Here is a 21,124-nt window from a genome sequence, read left to right on the forward strand (position 1 = left end):
CCACCTTAAGAGCTCTTGTCCCTCCCTCGCCGCCGTAGCTCCCCCTCGACCTCTGATTGGCCGCCGCTGCGCTCGAGCTCCTCGCAGAAACGCAAAACTTGTTGCCGTTGGTGTGAAACGTGAAACGCGGCCATCGCGCGCACATCTCCTCCGCCTTCTGCGGCAGCAGCGTGTGGAGCCGAACGGGGCGCGCGACTGAGACGTGAGACCCGAGAGAGAAAGGGATTGTATGGGAGAGCGCGCGCGTGTGTGTAGGTGTTTGTGCAAGTGCATGCACGCGCTGGGATAGAGACTGAGCACGAGCGACAGAAAGAGAGATAGAAGGTAGAAGAAAAGAAATAAAGGGAAAAAAAGAAAGAGGGAAAGCGAGAGAGATGAGCTCCTCCGCGGGCGCTTCGTAACACGCAGGCGAGGAGCTCGAGCCACGGCTTCTCTCTGCACGCTTCAGATCCTCCAGACCCCCGGCGAAAGCACGTCTGCACGAGCCGCGCGAGGATGGTGGCTGCCCCCAGCGCGAGCGGAGCGTAAAGACGCACGGGACGTCCTCCGTCCGCCGACCTCGCCTGCACGCGCCTCCGGTGAGGATCTCGAGGACATTTGAGCGGAAACGCGAGAGTGGGATTATTATCACGCTTTGTTTATTTGTTTATTTGTTGTTGTTGTGGTTGAGGAGGAGAAATGGTCTCGCGGAGCTGCGTTGTGACCCCTCCGTTTTGTTGCACGCGCATTGGCAGCAGTTGTGAACTTTGTTTTTCTTTATTCAAAGGACGGAATACTTTTTAAAATTCTGCTAGTTTTTTTTTTACGTTTTTTTTCCCAACACGCCGTGATTTTATTGTGAAAAAGAAGCAAAAAACAAAGAAAGAAAAAAGAAAGAGAAAAACCCTCCACCGCTGAGTTTCTCGGATATTGCTTTGTCTTCGCTCTCGCGCAGATACTTAAAACAAATTATTTACATCTTATTTTTTATTAATAATATTAAACACACTATCCTTTGTTTTATTATTATTATTATATATATTTTTTTCCTCGCGCTCAATTTTCGCCTCATTTCTTCCTTCGCCGCGCGGACCGCGCTCGTGAGCAACCGGCGGACGGACGCTGGGAAACGCTGGCCGTCATGCGGGATTGATCCCGGGATGTTTGGACTGGATCCGTTCGGTCCCCCGTTACGCAGCGTCAGAACCGAGAAGAACTTCAGCCAGCCGAGAGCAAGCATGAGTTCGCACTACAACGCCAGGGCTCCAGGGCCGGTCGAGCCCGGTATGGGCGCCCTTAACGAGCCCCCAATGCTCGCGCTCAACATGAACATGAACGGAGGGGAGCAGTACGGTGGTTTCCACGCGCGGGGACACTCGGACATGCACGCGGCAGGACTCCAGCAACAACCGCAACAGCAGCAGCAGCAACAACAGCAAGCGCCAATGCACGGCTTCTTTAACAACCAGCAACCTCACAACCACCCCCACGGCCACCAGGCTCACCCCCACCAACACCACCCACACTTTGGGGGAAACTTCGGGGACCCAGGCCCTGGATCCTCCTGCTTACACGGAGGTAGGATAATGGGTTATGGCCCCGGTATGGGCCCCCAGCAGGGATTCGCAGATGGGTTCGACCCGCTCTCAGAAGGCCAGTCCGGGGACGGGTTTCCTCAGCAACAGCCGCAAACGCAGCAGCAAAGGCCAGGCTCGATGCCTGACTTCCAACACCACGGACCCTCCGGCGGAAACCACCCAGTCCCAGCCCCCTGCCTGCCCCTCGACCAGTCCCCGAACCGGGCTGCCTCCTTTCATGGCCTTCCTTCCTCTTCCTCCACGTCCTCGGAAACCCACAACCTAGAGTCCAGACGCATGCCCCCTCAGGGCGCCGTCGAAGGCCTGGACTACAGCTATCCCAACGAGCCCTCTGGACATTTTGACGTATCTGTGTTTTCCCCCTCCGAGCCAGATTCCCAGCTCCCCCACTTTGGTGGAGGGAGGCAGGTGCCAGGGGCCAGTTTTCCTGGAAACCCAGGCCTGTCCCGGGCCTCAGGAATGCAGGGCATCTCTAAAGGACACCCCCAAGCCCCTCCTCAGCAGCAGCAGCCACAGCCCCCGGCCCAGCACAGTGTGTTCTTTGATCGGGGGTTCGGAGGAGGGCGCAAAATTCCAGTGGGCATGGAGCCCGGTGCCAGGCATCCCCTCATGCAGCAGCAGCAGACAGGCTTGATGGGCCGACAAAACCCCTGCCCACCTTCCCTCCCGCGGCCCCCGCAGCCCGAGGCCGGCTCGGCCAATGCCAGCATGCAGGAGGGCGGCGTCATGATGCCTGGCCAGCACAACCAGTTTGAATACCCGATTCACAGACTGGAGAACAGAGGGATGAACCCCTACGGGGACCCCATGTTCAATATGCAACAGCAGCCCCCTCCTCCCCAGCAGCCTCCCAGTCAGAGGCTGCAGCACTTTGACGCCCCGTATTTGAATGTGGCTAAAAGGCCTAGGTTTGACTTCCCCAACGCCCACGGAGGGGAGGGCTGCGGCTCCTGGAACAGCGGAATGCACAACCCGCCCGGTATGGAGAACCACATCTCTCCCTCGGCCTACCCGGGCCTTCCTGGAGAGTTCACTCCCCCTGTTTCTGATGGGTTTCCCCCAGGCCCGCCGCTGCAACACCCCGGCCCTGAGCAGCAGTCGCTGCAGCAGAGGCAGAACGCCGCCATGATGATCAAGCAGATGGCCTCTCGGAGTCAGCAGCAGAGAATGAGACAGCCCAACTTGCAGCAGCTCGGTCACCACGGAGATGTCCCTCAGGGCCCTATGGTTCACGGAGGTCCCGTGGGGGGCTTTGAGAGAGACAGCGCTGGGAGGATGGTGAACTTTGATGGGCAGAATCCCCACATGGCTCCTGAAAGTGGCTGGTTTCCTGGGCCACACCCACCAGGGGAGATGCTGGGGAGGCGTATGGGTGGCCCGGGTGGCGAGGCAGGCGCTCATGATATGCAAAACGGTGCTGCCATGATGTTTAGGCCAGGTGTCAATGGTCTGGGCATGCAGGACCCTATGAGAATACCTGGAGAGGGCCACGTGCAGCCCTTACACTCACCCAGCATACATCCGCAATTTGGAAACGGCATGGGGAACCTGGCACAAATGCAGTCACCCGGGGCCGGTGTGGGGCTGCCCAACACGCCATCGGAAAGACGTCCAAATGACTTTTCAGGGCCACCCATGGGTGCCCAACCCTCTTTTCCTTTTGGGGGGTCCAGTCGACAGGGGGCACCACACAATAATGCCCAGGGTGTGAGCACCTCTCCAGGGAGTTATGCCTCACAGTCAGAGTTTCCAGCTGGCCAGCGCTCCTCTGTCAGCAAATTGGGGGCTCTCTCTTTGGGGAGTTTTAACAAAACAAGCAGCAAGGACAGTGTGTTTGGACAGAGCTGCCTAGCGGCACTCTCCACCGCCTGCCAGAACATGATCGCCAGCCTGGGGGCCCCTAACCTCAACGTGACATTCAACAAGAAGAGCCAGGGAGAGGGGAAACGAAAGCTGAGTCAAACCGAGCAGGATGTGAATACCAGTACGGCCAATGGGACAAGCAGCACTGGGCCAGAATTCTTCCCGGGTGGAGCCACACCCCAGACAACCCAGATGCCTAGCGCTAGCAATGGCAACACTAAGCCGGCGGGGCCAAACCAGACGGTGCAGGGGGAAGCCAGCGCCCTCTCCCCAGGTTACAACATGGACGCTACCCCTTGCAATGAGGGGAAAGCGGCAACAGGGAGCGGGAGAGGGAGAGGGAGGAGGAAGAGGGACAGTGGCCATGTGAGCCCTGGGATTTTCTTCCCCTCCGACAATGGCAACCCTGTTGTGAGTCCCGGCCAGCAGGTCACAGCAGCAGCTGGCAGCGGAGAGAGGGGTGGGGGCACACCTCACGAAAAACCCATCACATCGCCATCCTGGGGGAAGGGGGGTGACCTGATGCTGGGCGATCAAGCTGCTGACCTGATGTCGTCCCTAGACAGCGGCATCCAGAGCGTGTCAAAGTCGGCCGACTGCTCGCCTCGGGTCGAGTTCCCGGACGAGATCGGCCCCCACTTCAGCAACGAAGACGAGGTCTCGTCCAGCTCGGATGCAGGCGCCTCAGCGAAGGGTGGCTCACCCAAGCTGCAGAGACTGGACAACGGGCTGATGGGTGGGCAGAAAGGGCAGGGAATAGGCCTCGCCAACCACACTACCTCAACGTCAGAGGGCTACGGAGGAGTAGGCCACCCAGGTCACCCAGGTACGCCGGGCATGGAGCAGGTCAGAACGCCCTCCAGCACCTCGGGCCAGGACGAGATCCACCCCCTGGAGATACTGCAGGCTCAGATCCAGCTTCAGAGGCAGCAGTTCAGCATCTCCGAGGACCAGCCTCTTGCCGTGAAGAACAGCAAGAAAGCAACGGACTGCAATGGACAGAGCGGAGACGTAGACCTCGCCAGTTGTAGCCCGGATGCCGGAAAGGGCTCGGTGGGCACAATCGACCTGGACACACTCATGGCCGAGCAGCACGCCACCTGGTATGTGCCCAGCGACAAGAGCCTTCTGGAAAACTCGGAAGAGGACAAGTCACTGGGAGCGTGGGAAAAGGCTAAAGGACAGGGCTCCATCAAAGAAGGTAAATGTTCTCGCGTGTACACTTTAAGGTTGGGGTAATTATTTGTTTGGGGTGGGTGGGGGCATCGGACCTGTGCATTGATATATTGCTGTGTGAAACATTTTCTGTCTCTCTCTCTCTCTCTCCCCCTTACACACACACACACACATTAATGGCAAGTACCTCCTTAGCCTTGAGAGACCTCTCTGAAATAGGAAGTGCTGAGTGTTATATATTTTTTACCCCATAGAAGCCTGTTTGCACCATTTGAATGCACCAAGAACACATGTAGTGTTATTATTATTATATTGTTAATTTTACTGAGCCAACAACTCTTGCTAATTATTTAGCATAATTTTATATTTAGGAATTTGTATCTCAGTTTTGTTTAAAAACTAATTATGAATAATATTATTACTTATTAAATGGTTATGGTGTTATAAATGTGCTTCTGTTGTATTTTTAGACAAAGTGGAAATCAACGAAGCCACTAAGGCGACTTGAGGTGATTGGAAAATAGATTTCAAATTAAAAGTACCTCGTTGTTACTGTTATTTATTAATTATTTATTTTATTTATTAGTATTTTGTGATTAATAACACACAAAGCTGTGTTGTCTAATTGTATTGTTTTAGGTCCGATAAAAAATAAAGTAAATAACAGAAGGCGAAAGCAGCGTCCGTGTCTCTAACGTGTGGAAAGGAACCTGAAAACCTTCATAAAAAACGTAAGCAGTGAAAAGGCGTGTGATTGACGAGCGCGCGGCTCTCAACGCGTCGCGGGACTCAAGGTTTACTCAAGGATTGAGACTATTTTACGGGTTTAAGTTTATGTCCGCGTGAAACCGCAGAAAGAGAGGGCTCTGCAAAGGGCACGCGCTGCAGAGTAAACACCTCCCGCTGCTTTCTTTATCTCGCTTTTCACTCTCACAACAACAGCGCGCGCTAGATTAATTAATCTCGAGCTGGAGAGATTTCCTCCCTCTCTCTCTCTCTCTCTCTCTCTCTCTCTCTCTCTCTCTCTCTCTCCCTCTGTGTGTGTGTGTGTGTTTAACATTATCTCGGGATAATCCCACTAAGAACTTTCCGTTATTTCAGAGTTGATGACACGCGAGGAACTCGAAAAGCTCGCGAGCTCAAATTTTCAGATAAAAAAAAAAATAATTCGATTCCAAATCAGAATCAAATGTATGTTCCGGTGTTTCTCAGAGAGCTGCATGTAGAAGGAATTTGTTTTAGCGAACGGCAGGCGTATCATATTAAATAGTTTTTAAATGTTAAAATTAAACAGTTTTAACCAAGACAAAATATTTAAATATAAATAATAAATACGTTTTGAAAATTCTACTACAAATAAAAAAAAAAGTGCAGGAGTCCCAATAGTTCAAAGTATAATATTATACAAGAGGCAGAGCAAAATAAAAGTACTTCAAAATTTAAAAAGTACTATAAAAGTATTTCAAAAATTTCAAAAAAATTATTATTATTATTATTATTATTATTATTATTATTATTATTATTTGTGCTGATAATAAAATGAATTTGGAAGATTTACAGTATTTGATTTTTATGAATGAACAATCACATTTGAATTAATTCACTAAAAAAACGGAATTTTAGTGTTAAAAAAAATGATAGAACTATAAATATGTTAAATTTAAACCGATGTTACTGTGTAGATGTTTAGAATGTGACTTTTGGCGCCAGTAAAACTGCTTTAAAATTAAAAACTAAAAAATTAAAATGTTTAGAAATTTAGCGGCACTCTTTAGACTTTTATTGTGATATTTATAGCGTAAAAGTTTAGTGTGTGATTTCAGGTGGCAGTAGAATTACTTGTAAATTTGCGTCTTCATCCCCGTGGTTTTTACTGAAAATATGATAAAAAATAAAAGTCCTCCGCAGCTGCGACCGCTTCAGTGTTTCTCACAAACAGCGAGTTACAGCGGAACAGTGACCTACACTCAACTTAGAGCTGTTACCGTTCACACACATTTATTATCATTTATTTCACAACAGGTAGCAAAGTAGATATTTATTATTTACTTAATTTCAGATCTAATTCATCTACTTTAATTAACTCAGGCCATCTCTTATAAATGTCAAATATGGCTCCTTGCCATAAATCCTTGCATCATCATTATTATTATTATTATTATTATTATTATTATTATTATTATTATATTTAGAAAGTGTACATTTACTGCTGTTAATTTTATTATTATTTTTATTATTATTATTATTATTATTATTATTACATTTCTGCCTTATTTAATATTTTCGCCAGTGAAAGCAATGAGTAAATTTAATTTTTGGAATTGTCTCAGTATTTTCTTAATTGAATATATGTTAAAATGTACAGTCTGCAGTGTTTCATGTTGTGATTAATTGTAGGTCATAATGCAGTGATGCTCCACATCACATTTTAGTGAGAGAGAGAGAGAGAGAGAGAGAGAGAGAGATTGTCTGTATGTGTGTGTGTGTGTGTGTGTGTGAGAGAGAGAGAGAGAGAGAGAGAGAGAGAGAGAGAGATTGTGTGTGTGTGAGAGAGAGAGAGAGAAAGATTGTCTGTGTGTGTGTGTGAGAGAGAGAGAGAGAGATTGTGTGTGTGTGAGAGAGAGAGAGAAAGATTGTCTGTGTGTGTGTGTGTGTGTGTGTGAGAGAGAGAGAGAGAGAGAGATTGTCTGTGTGTGTGTGTTTGAGAGAGATAGAGTGTGTGTATGAGAGAGAGAGAGAGTGTGTGAGAGAGTGTGTGTGTGTATCAGAGAGAGAGAGAGAGGTTTTCTAGGGGGGCTTTGGATGTTTAAATGAGTGCAGTGAGACAGACTGTGACAGTCAAAATGATTCGTTCAGAATGTCTCCAATACAGTCTTTCAAAGACTTCCCCGTGTGCAGTGGTAGTAACCTGCCGAAAGCGGGCTGAAACTGAGGAAGGATGAGGCTGGGAGACTGGGTGATGTGGGGGAAGAACACCATCCTCTCTGCTCTGATCCCACAGAAGAGCGACACCCACAAGTGAAGAAGTTAATGCTGGCTCTGATAGAGAGGGACACAGACTGCAGGGCAGCTCCGGCTGATATGTGTCAGAGGGCGGTGTGAATTTAGATATGGATGTATTTATATATGTATTGGCCCAGTGAAGGGGGCTGTACTGAGGAGCTCAATATGACCATAAATTCATCTCTTTATTTCCAGACAGATGTAAATCACACACTAATCTGTACTCTTCAGCCTCTCTCTCTCCCTCTCTCTCTCCCTCTCTACCTCCTGTCTGCTGCACTCAGGCGATCGATATCTGCTTAACACAAATCACAGCTCTGACACTCTCTCATCTGAGTGGGGGCTCTCTCAGTGCGGAGGAGGAGACGGTGTGTGTGTGTGTGTGTGTGTGTGTGTGATATTAAAGATATAAACGGGGCTTCTTCACGGTGAATGTTACAGTTGTGTGTAAGAGTTTAAATGCACTTCCGGTCGAACAGCGTGTAGTTGTTGATTGTTCTGTGTTTTTAATTTGTCTGTGAAAGTCTTCCCTTCAGATCCGTGGCGTTTGTCGCGTCAGTGTGAATTTGATGTAAATGTCATAGATGCGATGCCTTTCCTGTAACTCGCTCACTCACTCATCACTCACTCACACACTCATCACTCACTCACTTACTCACTCATCACTCACTCACACACTCACTCACTCACTCATCACACACTCACTTACTCACTCATCACTCACTCACACACTCACTTACTCACTCATCACTCACTTACACACTCATCACTCACTCACTTACTCACTCATCACTCACTCACTCACACACTCATCACACACTCACTTACTCACTCATCACTCACTCACACACTCACTCATCACACACTCACTTACTCACTCATCACTCACTCACTCACTTACTCATCACTCACTCACTTACTCATCACTCACTCACTTACTCACTCATCACTCACTCACACACTCACTCACTCATCACACACTCACTCACTCACTCACTCATCACTCACTCACACACTCACTCACTCACTCATCACTCACTCACTCACTTACTCACTCATCACTCACTCACTCACTTACTCACTCACTCGATAAGGAACTGCTCCACAAGGAGGTGCTATTTAGATCTTTGCTTTGTGTCCTTTTTTGTGAAACAAGGGTCGGTCAGTCCTCAGGTTGAATGAATTGTGTTTGTGTGTGTGTGTGTGTGTGTGTGTGTGTGTGTGTACCCAAACTTTTGCACAGGTCACATTTAAAGATTTGTGTTATAAATTCAGTGAAATTTAGCGTAATATATTTTTATAATATTACATTGTTTATTTGTCTATGATGATGAAGTGTGTGTGTGTGTGTGAAAGAACTGCAAGAAAAAGCAATATTTTACTGCATTTTATTACACTGTAAAATCTTTATTTTGCACAGACCATGTTTGAAAAATGTTTAATGGTAAATTTGATAAAAAAAAAAAAAATAAAAAAAAATTCCCCAAGTTACGGTGAGAGTATGTTTTCTAGAAGTAAATTAACAGAATGTGTCCGTCCTCAGGGCGTCTAACATTTACCACAGGAGTGAATATATTAATAATAATAATAATAATAATAATAATAATAATGAAAACCTTTATTTTAAATTTTGGTTCAAACAGGGCTTTGTACACACATTAAAATATGTGTATTACTACCACAAATAATAACACTTTCAAATACAAACATCAAACTGATAGCCATTGTTACAGCATTAATGACAGCTTCTTTAAAACTAATAAGTAAATTAATTAACGTCTTTTAATTCCTAGAAATAAATTAATCAGTGGATCCACACAGATCAGTGACAACAGCTATTTTTTAACCTCCTTCCGGCCCAGTCTGTTTTTCCTGTCGTCTTTCCTCCTGCACTCTTTCAAATTCCAGCAGCCGCTGGCTTAAAGACGCCTCTTAAATTTAATCAGAGCCATCTCTGGATTATTGACGTAGTTACTCTAGACACTTTATGTTTAACAGACTAAACAAACAAGACGGGCACACGCGTGTTTACAGCGTTCAAAGAAAATTGAAAATAAATAGAACCAAAAAATAACGAGAGACAAAGACTCGATACACGCCAAATTCACAAAGAACTAGCTCCTAGTCCGTTTACATCGCCACAGGAGAGACGTTAGTGAGATTAAAAGGTGTAAACAATTAAAATAAATAAATAAGGGACAGACACAACGTACTAAAGACCCGTGAGTGTTTTCAGAATTCACATAAATACATGAGCTAAAAAATGCAAAATAAAAGCGCATCAGCAGCTGGAATAGAAGGATCCAGACGAGTCCACGGCGTTACACCGTCCTTTAAAAGACACTCTCTAAAGAAACTGGAAATAAAAAGGAGCTAATTTTAACTGGAATAAAGGATTTTAACTGGAATGTAAGGTATTTATAAAATACACATAAATATGTAATAAACAACAACTAAGAACAAGACGAGATGAGGTTACAGTCTGTAAAGAAAACAGCATAAAAATATGAAAATAAATAGAAACGCTGACACTAAACACACAAATACACATTGTTTAAAGGTTTACTGAAAGCAAAGAGAGACAAAAAAGAGCAAAGAGAGATAAACAACCGTAAACTAATGGTATATAACAGTAGACGCCTGATGAGTCTTGGTGTAGAACGTGGAACACAGTAAATAAAGACTAGCGCATACAGTGTTTGTGTTCAGATATAAACTAAAGAGGAGAGGGTAAACAACAGGTCACTTTGTAAAGAGTAAATTAATAAACAAAACATTAACGCAAACAATAAACACTCGGGTCGAGTCCCCAGTGTTTACACCGTCCTCACAACGATGTTCGCTAAAGACCCTGGAAATAAACAAGAAATAATTAAACTAACCTAAAGAAATGGAAGTACAGTTAGGAGTTTTCTAAATGAATCCAAAGACCAAGACTCGTCACATAATAAAAACGCACACGGACGACTTCCACGAGCCGAAGAAAGGTGTTCAACAAAAGAAAGTGACATTGAATAAGTACAAGTCAAAATAGATTAAAGAATAATACGAATGAGGAATTCACGTGGTGTTTACACCTTTATGTAAAATATAGATTCACTTAGAAAAACTACACAATGCAGATGAACATTAACCAAATAAAGCAGCGAAGTCTGGGACAGTGAACACACAGGAGCCCACCCACTGTATACACGCTTCTCAAATGAGTATCAGCCAATGGATAGTTGGTCAAAGTGAGTGTAAGGCATGTGTAAATTAAACATATATTAATGTTAATAATGTGTATTATTAATACAATTCTCTAAGATGCATTAAGGGAGGAGACTATATTATTGTAGGTCACTGATTTTATAAATACATTGGGTGGGCTTCCAGAGGTGGGCAGTTTTTAGTTCCTTTTCTGACGAACTGAAACAGAGTAATTAAAATACACAACTGAGCAGAGGGTTTTCAGCTGTGTGCTCCATTCCAACAGAGAATAAAGACAGCACTCTCTTCAGTTCAGTTCAGTGCTGGGTTCCCTGTTTGTGCTTACAGTAACAGTGTGTTGTTTACAGTGACTGTGTGTGGTTTTTAGTGTCAGAGTGTGTAGTTTAAAATGACAGTGTGTTATTTATAGTGACAGTGTGTAGTTGTTGTTTACAGTGACAGTGTAGTTTAGTGACAGTGTGTTATTTACAGTGACTGTGTTGTTGTTTACAGTGACTGTGTAGTTGTTTACAGTGACAGTGTGTAGTTGTAGTTTACAGTGACAGTGTGTAGTTGTTTACAGTGACTGTGTAGTTGTTTACAGTGACAGTGTGTAGTTGTAGTTTACAGTGACAGTGTGTAGTTGTTTACAGGGACTGTGTTGTTGTTTACAGTGACTGTGTTATTTACAGTGACTGTGTAGTTGTTTACAGTGACTGTGTAGTTGTTTACAGTGACAGTGTGTAGTTGTTTACAGTGACCGTGTGTAGTTGTTGTTTACAGTGACTGTGTGTAGTTGTTTACAGTGACTGTGTAGTTGTTTACAGTGACAGTGTGTAGTTGTTGTTTACAGTGACAGTGTGTTATTTACAGTGACAGTATGTAGTTGTTTATAGTGACTGTGTGTTGTTTACAGTGAAAGTGTGTAGTTGTAGTTTACAGTGACAGTATGTAGTTTAAACTGACCGTGTGTTGTTTACAGTGACTGTGTTATTTACAGTGACTGTGTAGTTGTTTACAGTGACAGTGTGTAGTTGTTTACAGTGACAGTGTGTAGTTGTAGTTTACAGTGACAGTGTGTAGTTGTTTACAGTGACTGTGTTGTTGTTTACAGTGACTGTGTTATTTACAGTGACTGTGTAGTTGTTTACAGTGACAGTGTATAGTTGTTTACAGTGACTGTGTAGTTGTTTACAGTGACAGTGTAGTTGTTTACAGTGACAGTGTGTAGTTGTAGTTTACAGTGACAGTGTGTAGTTGTTTACAGGGACTGTGTTGTTGTTTACAGTGACTGTGTTATTTACAGTGACTGTGTAGTTGTTTACAGTGACAGTGTGTAGTTGTTTACAGTGACTGTGTAGTTGTTTACAGTGACAGTGTATAGTTGTTTACAGTGACTGTGTAGTTGTTTACAGTGACAGTGTGTAGTTGTTGTTTACAGTGACAGTGTGTAGTTGTAGTTTACAGTGACAGTGTGTAGTTGTTGTTTACAGTGACAGTGTGTAGTTGTAGTTTACAGTGACAGTGTGTAGTTGTTTACAGGGACTGTGTTGTTGTTTACAGTGACTGTGTTATTTACAGTGACTGTGTAGTTGTTTACAGTGACAGTGTGTAGTTGTTTACAGTGACAGTGTGTAGTTGTAGTTTACAGTGACAGTGTGTAGTTGTTTACAGTGACTGTGTGTAGTTGTAGTTTACAGTGACAGTGTGTAGTTGTTTACAGTGACTGTGTAGTTGTTTACAGTGACAGTGTGTAGTTGTAGTTTACAGTGACTGTAGTTGTTTACAGTGACTGTGTAGTTGTTTACAGTGACAGTGTATAGTTGTTTACAGTGACTGTGTAGTTGTTTACAGTGACCGTGTGTAGTTGTTTACAGTGACAGTGTGTAGTTGTTTACAGTGACTGTGTAGTTGTTTACAGTGACAGTGTGTAGTTGTTTACAGTGACAGTGTGTTATTTACAGTGACAGTATGTAGTTGTTTATAGTGACTGTGTGTTGTTTACAGTGACTGTGTGTTGTTCTTGTTTACAGTGACTGTGTGTTATTTACAGTGACAGTATGTAGTTGTTTATAGTGACTGTGTGTTGTTTACAGTGACTGTGTGGTGTTCTTGTTTACAGTGACTGTGTTTTATTTACAGTGTCAGTGTGTTGTTGTTGTTGTTGTATGATTGTGTTGCTCCCCTGACTCTGAAGCTCCAGCTTCTTATTTCAGAGCAGAGTGATGCAGTGTGGGCCACTCTTCAGTTTTGAAGAGTGTGTGACTGACCACTGCGCGCTCTCTCTCTCTCTCTCTCTCTCTCTCTCTCTCTCTTTCTGTCTGTCTGTCTGTCTCTTTCTCTGTCTCTGAGACTGAGGCTAGTTTGGGGGAGGGTGCTGTAACTGTAGCGGAGGAGGAGCTGAGGACTCTCCACAGTTTCCATTCAGTGTTAAATGTTTACACTTCAGTGTTTGCGAAGCAAATGGTGCTGAATGTGAAAACACACACACACATTAACATCTCTGTTACTCTACACTGTATTCTTAAGCAACCTGTTTGTTTAGTATTTGATGGAGCATGTTGTTGTAATTGTTCTCAAAGACACCAAATACGTTTGATCTGTGTCTCTCTCAGCAGCAGCTGCTGCAGCTGTGTCCAGATGTGTTTCGACGACTGGGAAAGTGGAGAATAATCAAAATATTATCATCATTAGGCTGATAATCACGGGGAGTTTTAGTCTTTGATAGGAATTAGAACACTTCAGATGTGACATGGCTATAGTCACGTTCAGAGTGACACTATGTATCTCTCTAAACACGGACTCTTCCTATTGGTCCGTTTGCTTTGGTGTTTGGACACGATGTGAAGCACAGCTGGTGTTTTCAGGTGAGGCCCAGAAACAATACATCAGAAATGCAGATACAAGGTCTTGCTCTGACAGTGCCCCCCCCCCCCCCCCCCCCACACACACACACACACACACAGCGCCCAGTTAGAGACCAGTCAGAGGTGGTCATGGACTCGTCCTGAGTGGCTCTGTGAGAACCCTTCACCTCCCAGCGGTGGGTTGTTTGGGTGCTGGTTTTGGCTGAAACACGGACCTGTCTCACTCGGACACTCCGAACGTCTGTGTGGAGACGCGAGTTGTTCCAGAACAGTCTGAACAAGGAAAAGAACTCAGCTTTCAGACATCATCACTGTCTAGAAATAAACATGCGTCTTCATTTAGATTTCTGGTGCGTTTCTATTGGTCGGCTGGAGAACTGGAGCCTTCTATTGGTTTGAGAATTTCTATTGGTCCGTTCATTGTAAAATTGGAGAATTCTGATTGGTCCATTGATACAAATGAGTGCGTTTTGTAAAATTTGTCCATTTTACTGTAAAACAACAGCTTTGCTATTGGTTCCTTTTGCTTTAAAACTGCTTTTCTATTGGTCCATTTCTTCATAAGCATTTGATCATTTCTATTGGTCTCTTTAGTATTAAATTAGAGAGATTCCATCGGTTCATTTATTGAAATATTGGAGCATTTCTACTATTCCATTTATTGTAAAAGCATTTATATCCGTCCATTATTCACAAACAATGGAGTGTTTCTGTAATGGGATGCTCTCACGGTGTAAGGGGCAGTGGGTGGGCTCCGATGATGCAGAACTTAGATGTGGTTGAGTATATGTTTTGGGGATTTCACAAACGATAATCAGACTCGACACTCAACACCAGCGCCATGGTAGCGCACCGGTTTGTCATATGCTTCTGTGGGTGTACACTGGGGGTCCACAGTATCGTGGTCATATTTCCTCTGATGTCTTTGGAGGCCACACGGTGGAGATTGGAACCCCATTGTACTGCACTGAGAGCAGTGGTGTTATCCAGCCACTGGCAACTGCTCTTCTCAAGAGTCCACAGATTCGATCTGTTCCCTTCTTCATGGGTAGCTTTGATGAGCACCATCAACAGGACACACCAGGCGTCTGACAGTACGCTCTGGTCACTGTGTAGTGCCTTTCTCAATGTAGAGAAAAGTGAATAAGACACAGCCTCTGTTTTGATTACAGCAGCTGCTCGGCTCACTCACTCACATTGACACGAGGGGGTTGTTGTGGGTGACCTCAGCACAACGGATGAACACATTCATATGGTTTAAATGTGCATGGGGCAGTTAGAACTATTGCATGTTTTAGCCTCCGCAAATGCCTTTTCATTAACAGTAAGAGTGACAAAAGTCATTATGAGGAACCTCAGTGTCTGCATCAGCTGAGGGATGTGTGTACTGTGTGTGACATGAATGTTGATATTGATTAGAGTCCAATAGGTAGGTGTGTGTGTGTGTGTGTGTTCAGGGGGTGGCTTTATGTTAATTTTAACAAAAGTTTGAAGCAGTTGATATAAAAACGGAAAGCTACAAATTTTAAAATAATGTGTTTACAATTTGTTGGTTTTCCTTTTCTGCTTCTCTCTCTCTCTCTCTCTCTCTCTCTCTCTCTCACACTCACACACACACACACACTTTTTTGGGATGTGTGCTCTCTTGATAACACTCAAATAAACAGCCTGAGGAAATGATTCAGCTCGTTTTATATTGTTTTTTTTAACCCTCTCTTAAATAATATTTTGTGCTAGTCGTGGTGTGGTTCTGCTGCTTGTTTTAAGGTAGAAATAAAAATTTAAATAAGCAGTGCTTAAAGTGAGATACTGCTGCTGTATTTAAGGTGGAAGAGAAGTTCAGATCAGATCTGTGTAGGAAAAATTGTCTGCATCATTTAAGGCGGAATGGGGAACAACAGGCAGTAATAATGTTAGTTTCTGCTGCCGTATTTAAGGTGGAAAGGAAGCAGAGATAAATAGCATTTAAGTAGAGGTTGTTATTTCTGTAGTATTCAAAGTGGAATGGAATATAAATATATATATGTAGCATGTAGAGGACCGGTGCTACAGCATTTAAGGTGGCAGGGGAATTCAAATATCTCATTTGTAAATAGAGTGAGTTACTGCTGCAGGATTTAAGGTGGAAAATAAATACCAAACTGAGAAGAGAAGCCTGTGTGGGAATTAAATCCATCAGTGTTACAGATTTTAAATGGGAAACATGGGCAGTTCCTTACATCGAAACATCGGAGTCGGTATCAAATCATTACACAACTGGAGCCCGGTGTCGAGTTGCTATGGTTACAGCAGGAAAAACGGACACTTTTTAGCATCTGCACGATCACGTTGTATTAAAGAGTTTTGTGTGAAGAAGGCCTCCAGTTTCCGTCCTTTCCCCCACGCGGCGCGAGAGATTAACACGCGGCAAACACTCGTGTCGGACCACGTCTATCATCACCAACATCCCATAATATCACCTTCTCACCCAGGCCTGGAGGTGCTCAGTTTACCAGAGGGACTGTGGTGAAAAAGAAGGGAAAGCTGTTAGGTTGTGTGTGTGTGTGTGTGTGTGGTATACTCTGACAGTGTATTTAGTGTATGATTTAATAAATCCACAGTGTGTATTGATTGGTCACCTGAGATGACCTTCCCTCTGGTCCTCATTGTTTTCTGAAAGAAGGGACATTTTTCTTTCTCTCTCTCTCTCTCTCTCTCTCTCTCTTTTTTTTTCTCTCTCTCTCTCTCTGTCCCTCTCTCTTTCTCTCTCAGTAATCTGTTAGCAGCACATTCGAGGTATTTGACATTTGGCGCAGGCGACAACTTGCAGAAAACACACACACACACACACAAGTAATTTTGCTTCTTGCCTTCCTCTCTTTGTGTCTCTCGTTCTTTTCTTAACGGCCCAAAAAAAAAAAGAGAAAAAACCATGGCGTGATTGACATTTTCCGTGAAAAAAGAAAACAGCTTGAGGCAAGCCATGTTCTCAATCCGTCATCACACACACCCACACACACACACACACCCACACACACACACACACAAATATACTCACACGCACATACATACACACAGACAGACACACACTCACACACATAAACACACAGTCACAAATATATATGTTACCACACACACACACACACACACACACACAGTCGAGCTTTACCCACATGCTCCACACCTTTTACCCCATTGTTAGAGGTGTAAAGTACAGCCCAGTTCTGTTTGGATGTTTTGAGAAGTGGTCTGAAGAGTGACCTCAGCTAAACGTCCGCTCAGAGCCGAGGACCACAGCCGTGTCTTCACCTCCTCTACACTCTTCTGTCAGCGGCTGATATATAACAGCAAATTACTACAGCTAATTACTACAACAATTACAGCCTGTACCTGTGTGTGTGTGTGTGTTTACTCTCTCACTTTTGTCCCTTTTGACTTTTGACTTTTTGACTCAGTTTGGAGCAACATAGATCTGTACTGTGTATTCTCTCTCTCTCTCTCTTTCTCTGTCTCTCTTTCTCTGTCTGTCTCTCCGTCTCTCTCTCTGTGTCTGTCTGTCTGTCTCTCTCTCTCTCTCTCTCTCTCTCCGTCTCCATCTCTCGCTCTCTCTCTTTGTCTGTCTGTCTCTCTCTCTGTCTCTCCGTCTCTCTCTCTCCCTGTCTCTCCGTCTCTCTCTCTGTCTGTCTGTCTCTCTCTCTCTCTCTCTCCGTCTCCATCTCTCGCTCTCTCTCTTTGTCTGTCTGTCTCTCTCTCTCTCTCTGTCTCTCCGTCTCTCTCTCTCTCTGTCTCTCCGTCTCTCTCTCTCCCTGTCTCTCCGTCTCTCTCTCTGTCTGTCTGTCTCTCTCTCTCTCTCTCTCTCTCTCTCTCTCTCTCTCTCCCTGTCTCCATCTCTCGCTCTCTCTCCCTGTCTCTCCGTCTCTCTCTCTGTCTGTCTGTCTGTCTCTCTCTCTCGTTCTTGCTGTCTCTGTCTCTCTCTCTCTGTCTCTCTCTCACTCTTTATCTGTCTGTCTCTCTCTCTCACTGTCTCTCTCTCTCTATTTGTCTCTCTCACTCTTTCTCTGTCTCTCTCTCAGTGTCTCTCTCTCTCTGTCTCTCTTTCTCTATCTCTCTCTCTCTCTCTCTCACTCTTTCTCTGTCTCTCTCTCGCTCTGTCTCTGTCTGTCTCTCTCTCTCACACACACACACATACACACTCAGTATCAGAGCTGTGTGTTGACTTACTAATGTGAGCCTTAGTGCTGTACACACACTGTACCCAGATCTAAGCTTAGGATTTATTCTGAGGTAAACTCAATGTGTTTTGTTTCTGTTTCCCACACTCACTCACACACACTCACACACACACACACACATTAATTCACTGTGAACATTATCATCACTCATTATAACCACTGTCTACATACTTTAGGACATTTTTCCGTGTGTTCCTGATTGTCCTTTTTAAGATTGGGGTGTGTGAGCGCCTCTAACAGCTGTGTGTGTGTGTGTGTGGAGGTGCTGACAGACAGTGTAGTTATTTGGCAGGTAGCCGTCAGTCGGCCGTAACTCAGTTCACGGAGAAATGATTAATGCGTTCTGACATCAGCTGGATGTTATTGTCGCCGTGGGAACAGAGCGTAGCGCTTCATTAATGATTATTTTATCTGAAGCTTTATCAATGATTATTTTCTATTATTTTCTATTATCTGTACATACCTCTCTCTTCATCCTCGGGGAAGATCCTTACCCTAGGGCGCGGAACATTGCTGTGAGGGTTTGATGGCAGCCGTGAGAGCATTATTGAGGTCAGCTGCTGATGTCAGAGGGTCACTTCTGGCCTCGAAGGATGGGATGGAGCTCCCTCACTGCTCCACAGTCCAGTGCTGGTTGGGGGGGGACTCATATGCAGCTGCTCCAGAGGTCTGTAATTGTCTGTGGAGATACATTATGCGCACAACTGAACGCCACATTAATTATGCAGGATGTGCAAAATTACACACACACACACACACACTGTCTTGTATTTGTGAATTGTGGGGACTTTCCATGAACATTTCCATAAGTGCTAAAAATACTTAAAAGAACCTTTAAACCTTTATTTACTTTGGTCCCCACAAGTCTCCACATTGTGAGTGTGTAAAAAAGGTGTTGGTCTCCACAATGTGATACATTCCTGGCGCACACACACACACACACACACACACACTTTCTCAGCCATTTGCTTGGCTTTACAGCTCACACTGGAGTAAATAGCCAGTGCATTAACACACATCAGGTGTCCCATTGAAGCAGAGGGACACACAACACTCACCGTGTATCTTCATTTATATTGAGGTGTATTTCTCTTACTCTTTATGTGTAAATTTAAATGAACACACCGCCTTTTACACTGTGTCCAGGGCTCGAAAGAAATCCTCTTCAATGTCATTTAAAAGTTAGGACATTTTTTTTAAACGTCTCCTGTAAAGTTGCGGTTTTGGAGATACGAGATTTTGTTTTGATGGTGTTTTTAAGTGATTCAAACCTCAGGGGTCAAGGACGGGGACAGTAATGTCATCTGCTCGTGGCTTAGATATACGTCTCGCTGCTGTAAATCACTCACCACACTCGCTGATGTGTGTATTAGCTTTCTCTGTGTGTGTGTGTGTGTGTGTGTGTGTGAGAACAGCAAGAGAGAGAGAGAAGGAGGGAGGGAAGTGGGCCAGAGGGCGAGAGAAAGAGGAGGTGGTGGAGGAGGAGAAAGAGAAAGAGGAGGTCGTCATGCCTGCCTGAACTCGTTCTCTCTCTCTCTCTCCTTCTCACATTCTCTATCAGCGCTCTAGGAACACAACATTAGTCTCTAAACACTTTTACAACTTGTTACGATACAATTATAAGGTGTTATAAGCATGGCGAAATGACGTATCATGTTATTAACATATTCATAATACATACATTATAATGCATGCTATAAATAATAAAAAAGGCTATAACTGAGTTATAAAAACCTTGTTATTACACATGTTATTACAAAAATAACCAAGTGCCTTTATAAGGTCTTATAATCTGGTAAAATTATATTTTAACATAATAACCATTCCTAATAACATAGAAACCTGTTTTAACATGTAGCTTGATCACTATTAATCTCTATGTTTTCAGTGCATTATAACATGCTGTAAATACAAAACTAAGCTAAATACAGTGTTTTAAACGTTAGGGCTAATTTTTATAAGGTGTAAGGGACTTTTACAAGGGTCTAGAGCCAGGTTTATGAGCCTCAGGAAAGGTTTAGGTTCAGGTTTTCCTTAAACCCTCTGAGGTGTGCCGTCTGCAGTGTGGACTCCTCACTGGGTTCAGAATTAAACTAGAGCTTTCGGTCAGCATCAGTAAATGGAAAGTCTGTCCAAAAGTGTGTGGACACCTTCTCCAGATTGAAGGGTATTAAAGGGGTGTTTCTTCCTCTTTGCTGCAGGAATAAGAGATGTTGGAACATTGCTGTGAGGGTCTGATGGCATTCAGCCAGGTCAGGAGCACTCATTCCTGAGAGTACTGCTCCAGTCCCTTGTGCTTTATAAGCGTCTGGCAGACACTTGGCTTTTGAACAGAGTAGAGCGTGATTATGTGGCATCTCTCACTTTCCTTCTCTTTCTCTTTCTCTTTCTCACACACACACACACGTATGTACGTTCAAAACACCACGGACCACTGTGAGCAGCTCAAATTTCCACAGTATTTCAGTCGAATTATAGGAACTCACAGATTTTAAAGCACTGTATAAGAAGGGTCTATAACCCATGATCTCGTTTATTCCGCTCTCTGTTCTTTAACGGGTATCTCCACTCTTTCGCAGTGTGTGGAAATGAGCATCACTCCATTACAGCCAGCGTAACTCACTGCATTAGCGCTGCTTCAGTTACCGCAGCTCCGTGCGTCCAGATACCTTTGGTTCTCACATTTCACGGCAGATTGAAATGCAGTTTTGCTGAATGTGGGATTTCACACCGGCCTTGTGTGTTTTTTTTTTTTGTTTGTTTGTTTTGTTTTTTTTACTCTCTTCTTCGACTGATAGCTCTGTGAACTCGTCTTTTCCGCTGTAGCTTCTCCTTTTCTGGGAAGGCTATACTCCCAACCCAAATGGTTGTTTGGAACATTGCTGTGAGGGTTTGATGGCGCATGCATAACACTGCATAAACATTAGTGAGGTCAGGTGCTTGTTCCCAAACTCTGACTCATCGTATGGAGCGCCATCTCTCCAGAAGTTGCTTCGCAGCGCAGTTCTGTCTGCCTCACGCTCATGTGCAGCTGCTCTACAGAGACTACACACACACACACACACACACCACTCATCTGTTAATGGGTGCATTTGAAAGCAGCCGGATGCACTCATCAGAAAGCGGCGTCCGCAAATATTTGGACACGTTTCAAGCCGCAGAGAGTTTTAATTAAATGTAGCTTTAACTCTTTCACTTCCCAGAGCTGCGTCTTTCACATTCGCTGTGAATTCTGACG

The 21,124-nt window shown here is 44.3% G+C and overlaps 1 protein-coding gene across 1 annotated transcript in view; it reads left to right on the forward strand.

The window, feature by feature from the left end:
- Positions 1-1,111: 1,111 nt before the first annotated feature.
- Positions 1,112-21,124, forward strand: part of LOC136676907 (transcriptional activator MN1-like) — a 24,931-nt gene continuing 4,918 nt past the window's right edge. Inside the window, exon 1 of the mRNA XM_066654195.1 lies at positions 1,112-4,641. Coding sequence (XP_066510292.1) covers positions 1,140-4,641 — 3,502 coding nt within the window. The 5' untranslated portion in view covers positions 1,112-1,139. The remainder of the gene's footprint in view (positions 4,642-21,124) is intronic.

This window comes from Hoplias malabaricus, chromosome X2 (genome assembly GCF_029633855.1).
Source record: "Hoplias malabaricus isolate fHopMal1 chromosome X2, fHopMal1.hap1, whole genome shotgun sequence".
Classification (NCBI taxonomy): domain Eukaryota; kingdom Metazoa; phylum Chordata; class Actinopteri; order Characiformes; family Erythrinidae; genus Hoplias; species Hoplias malabaricus.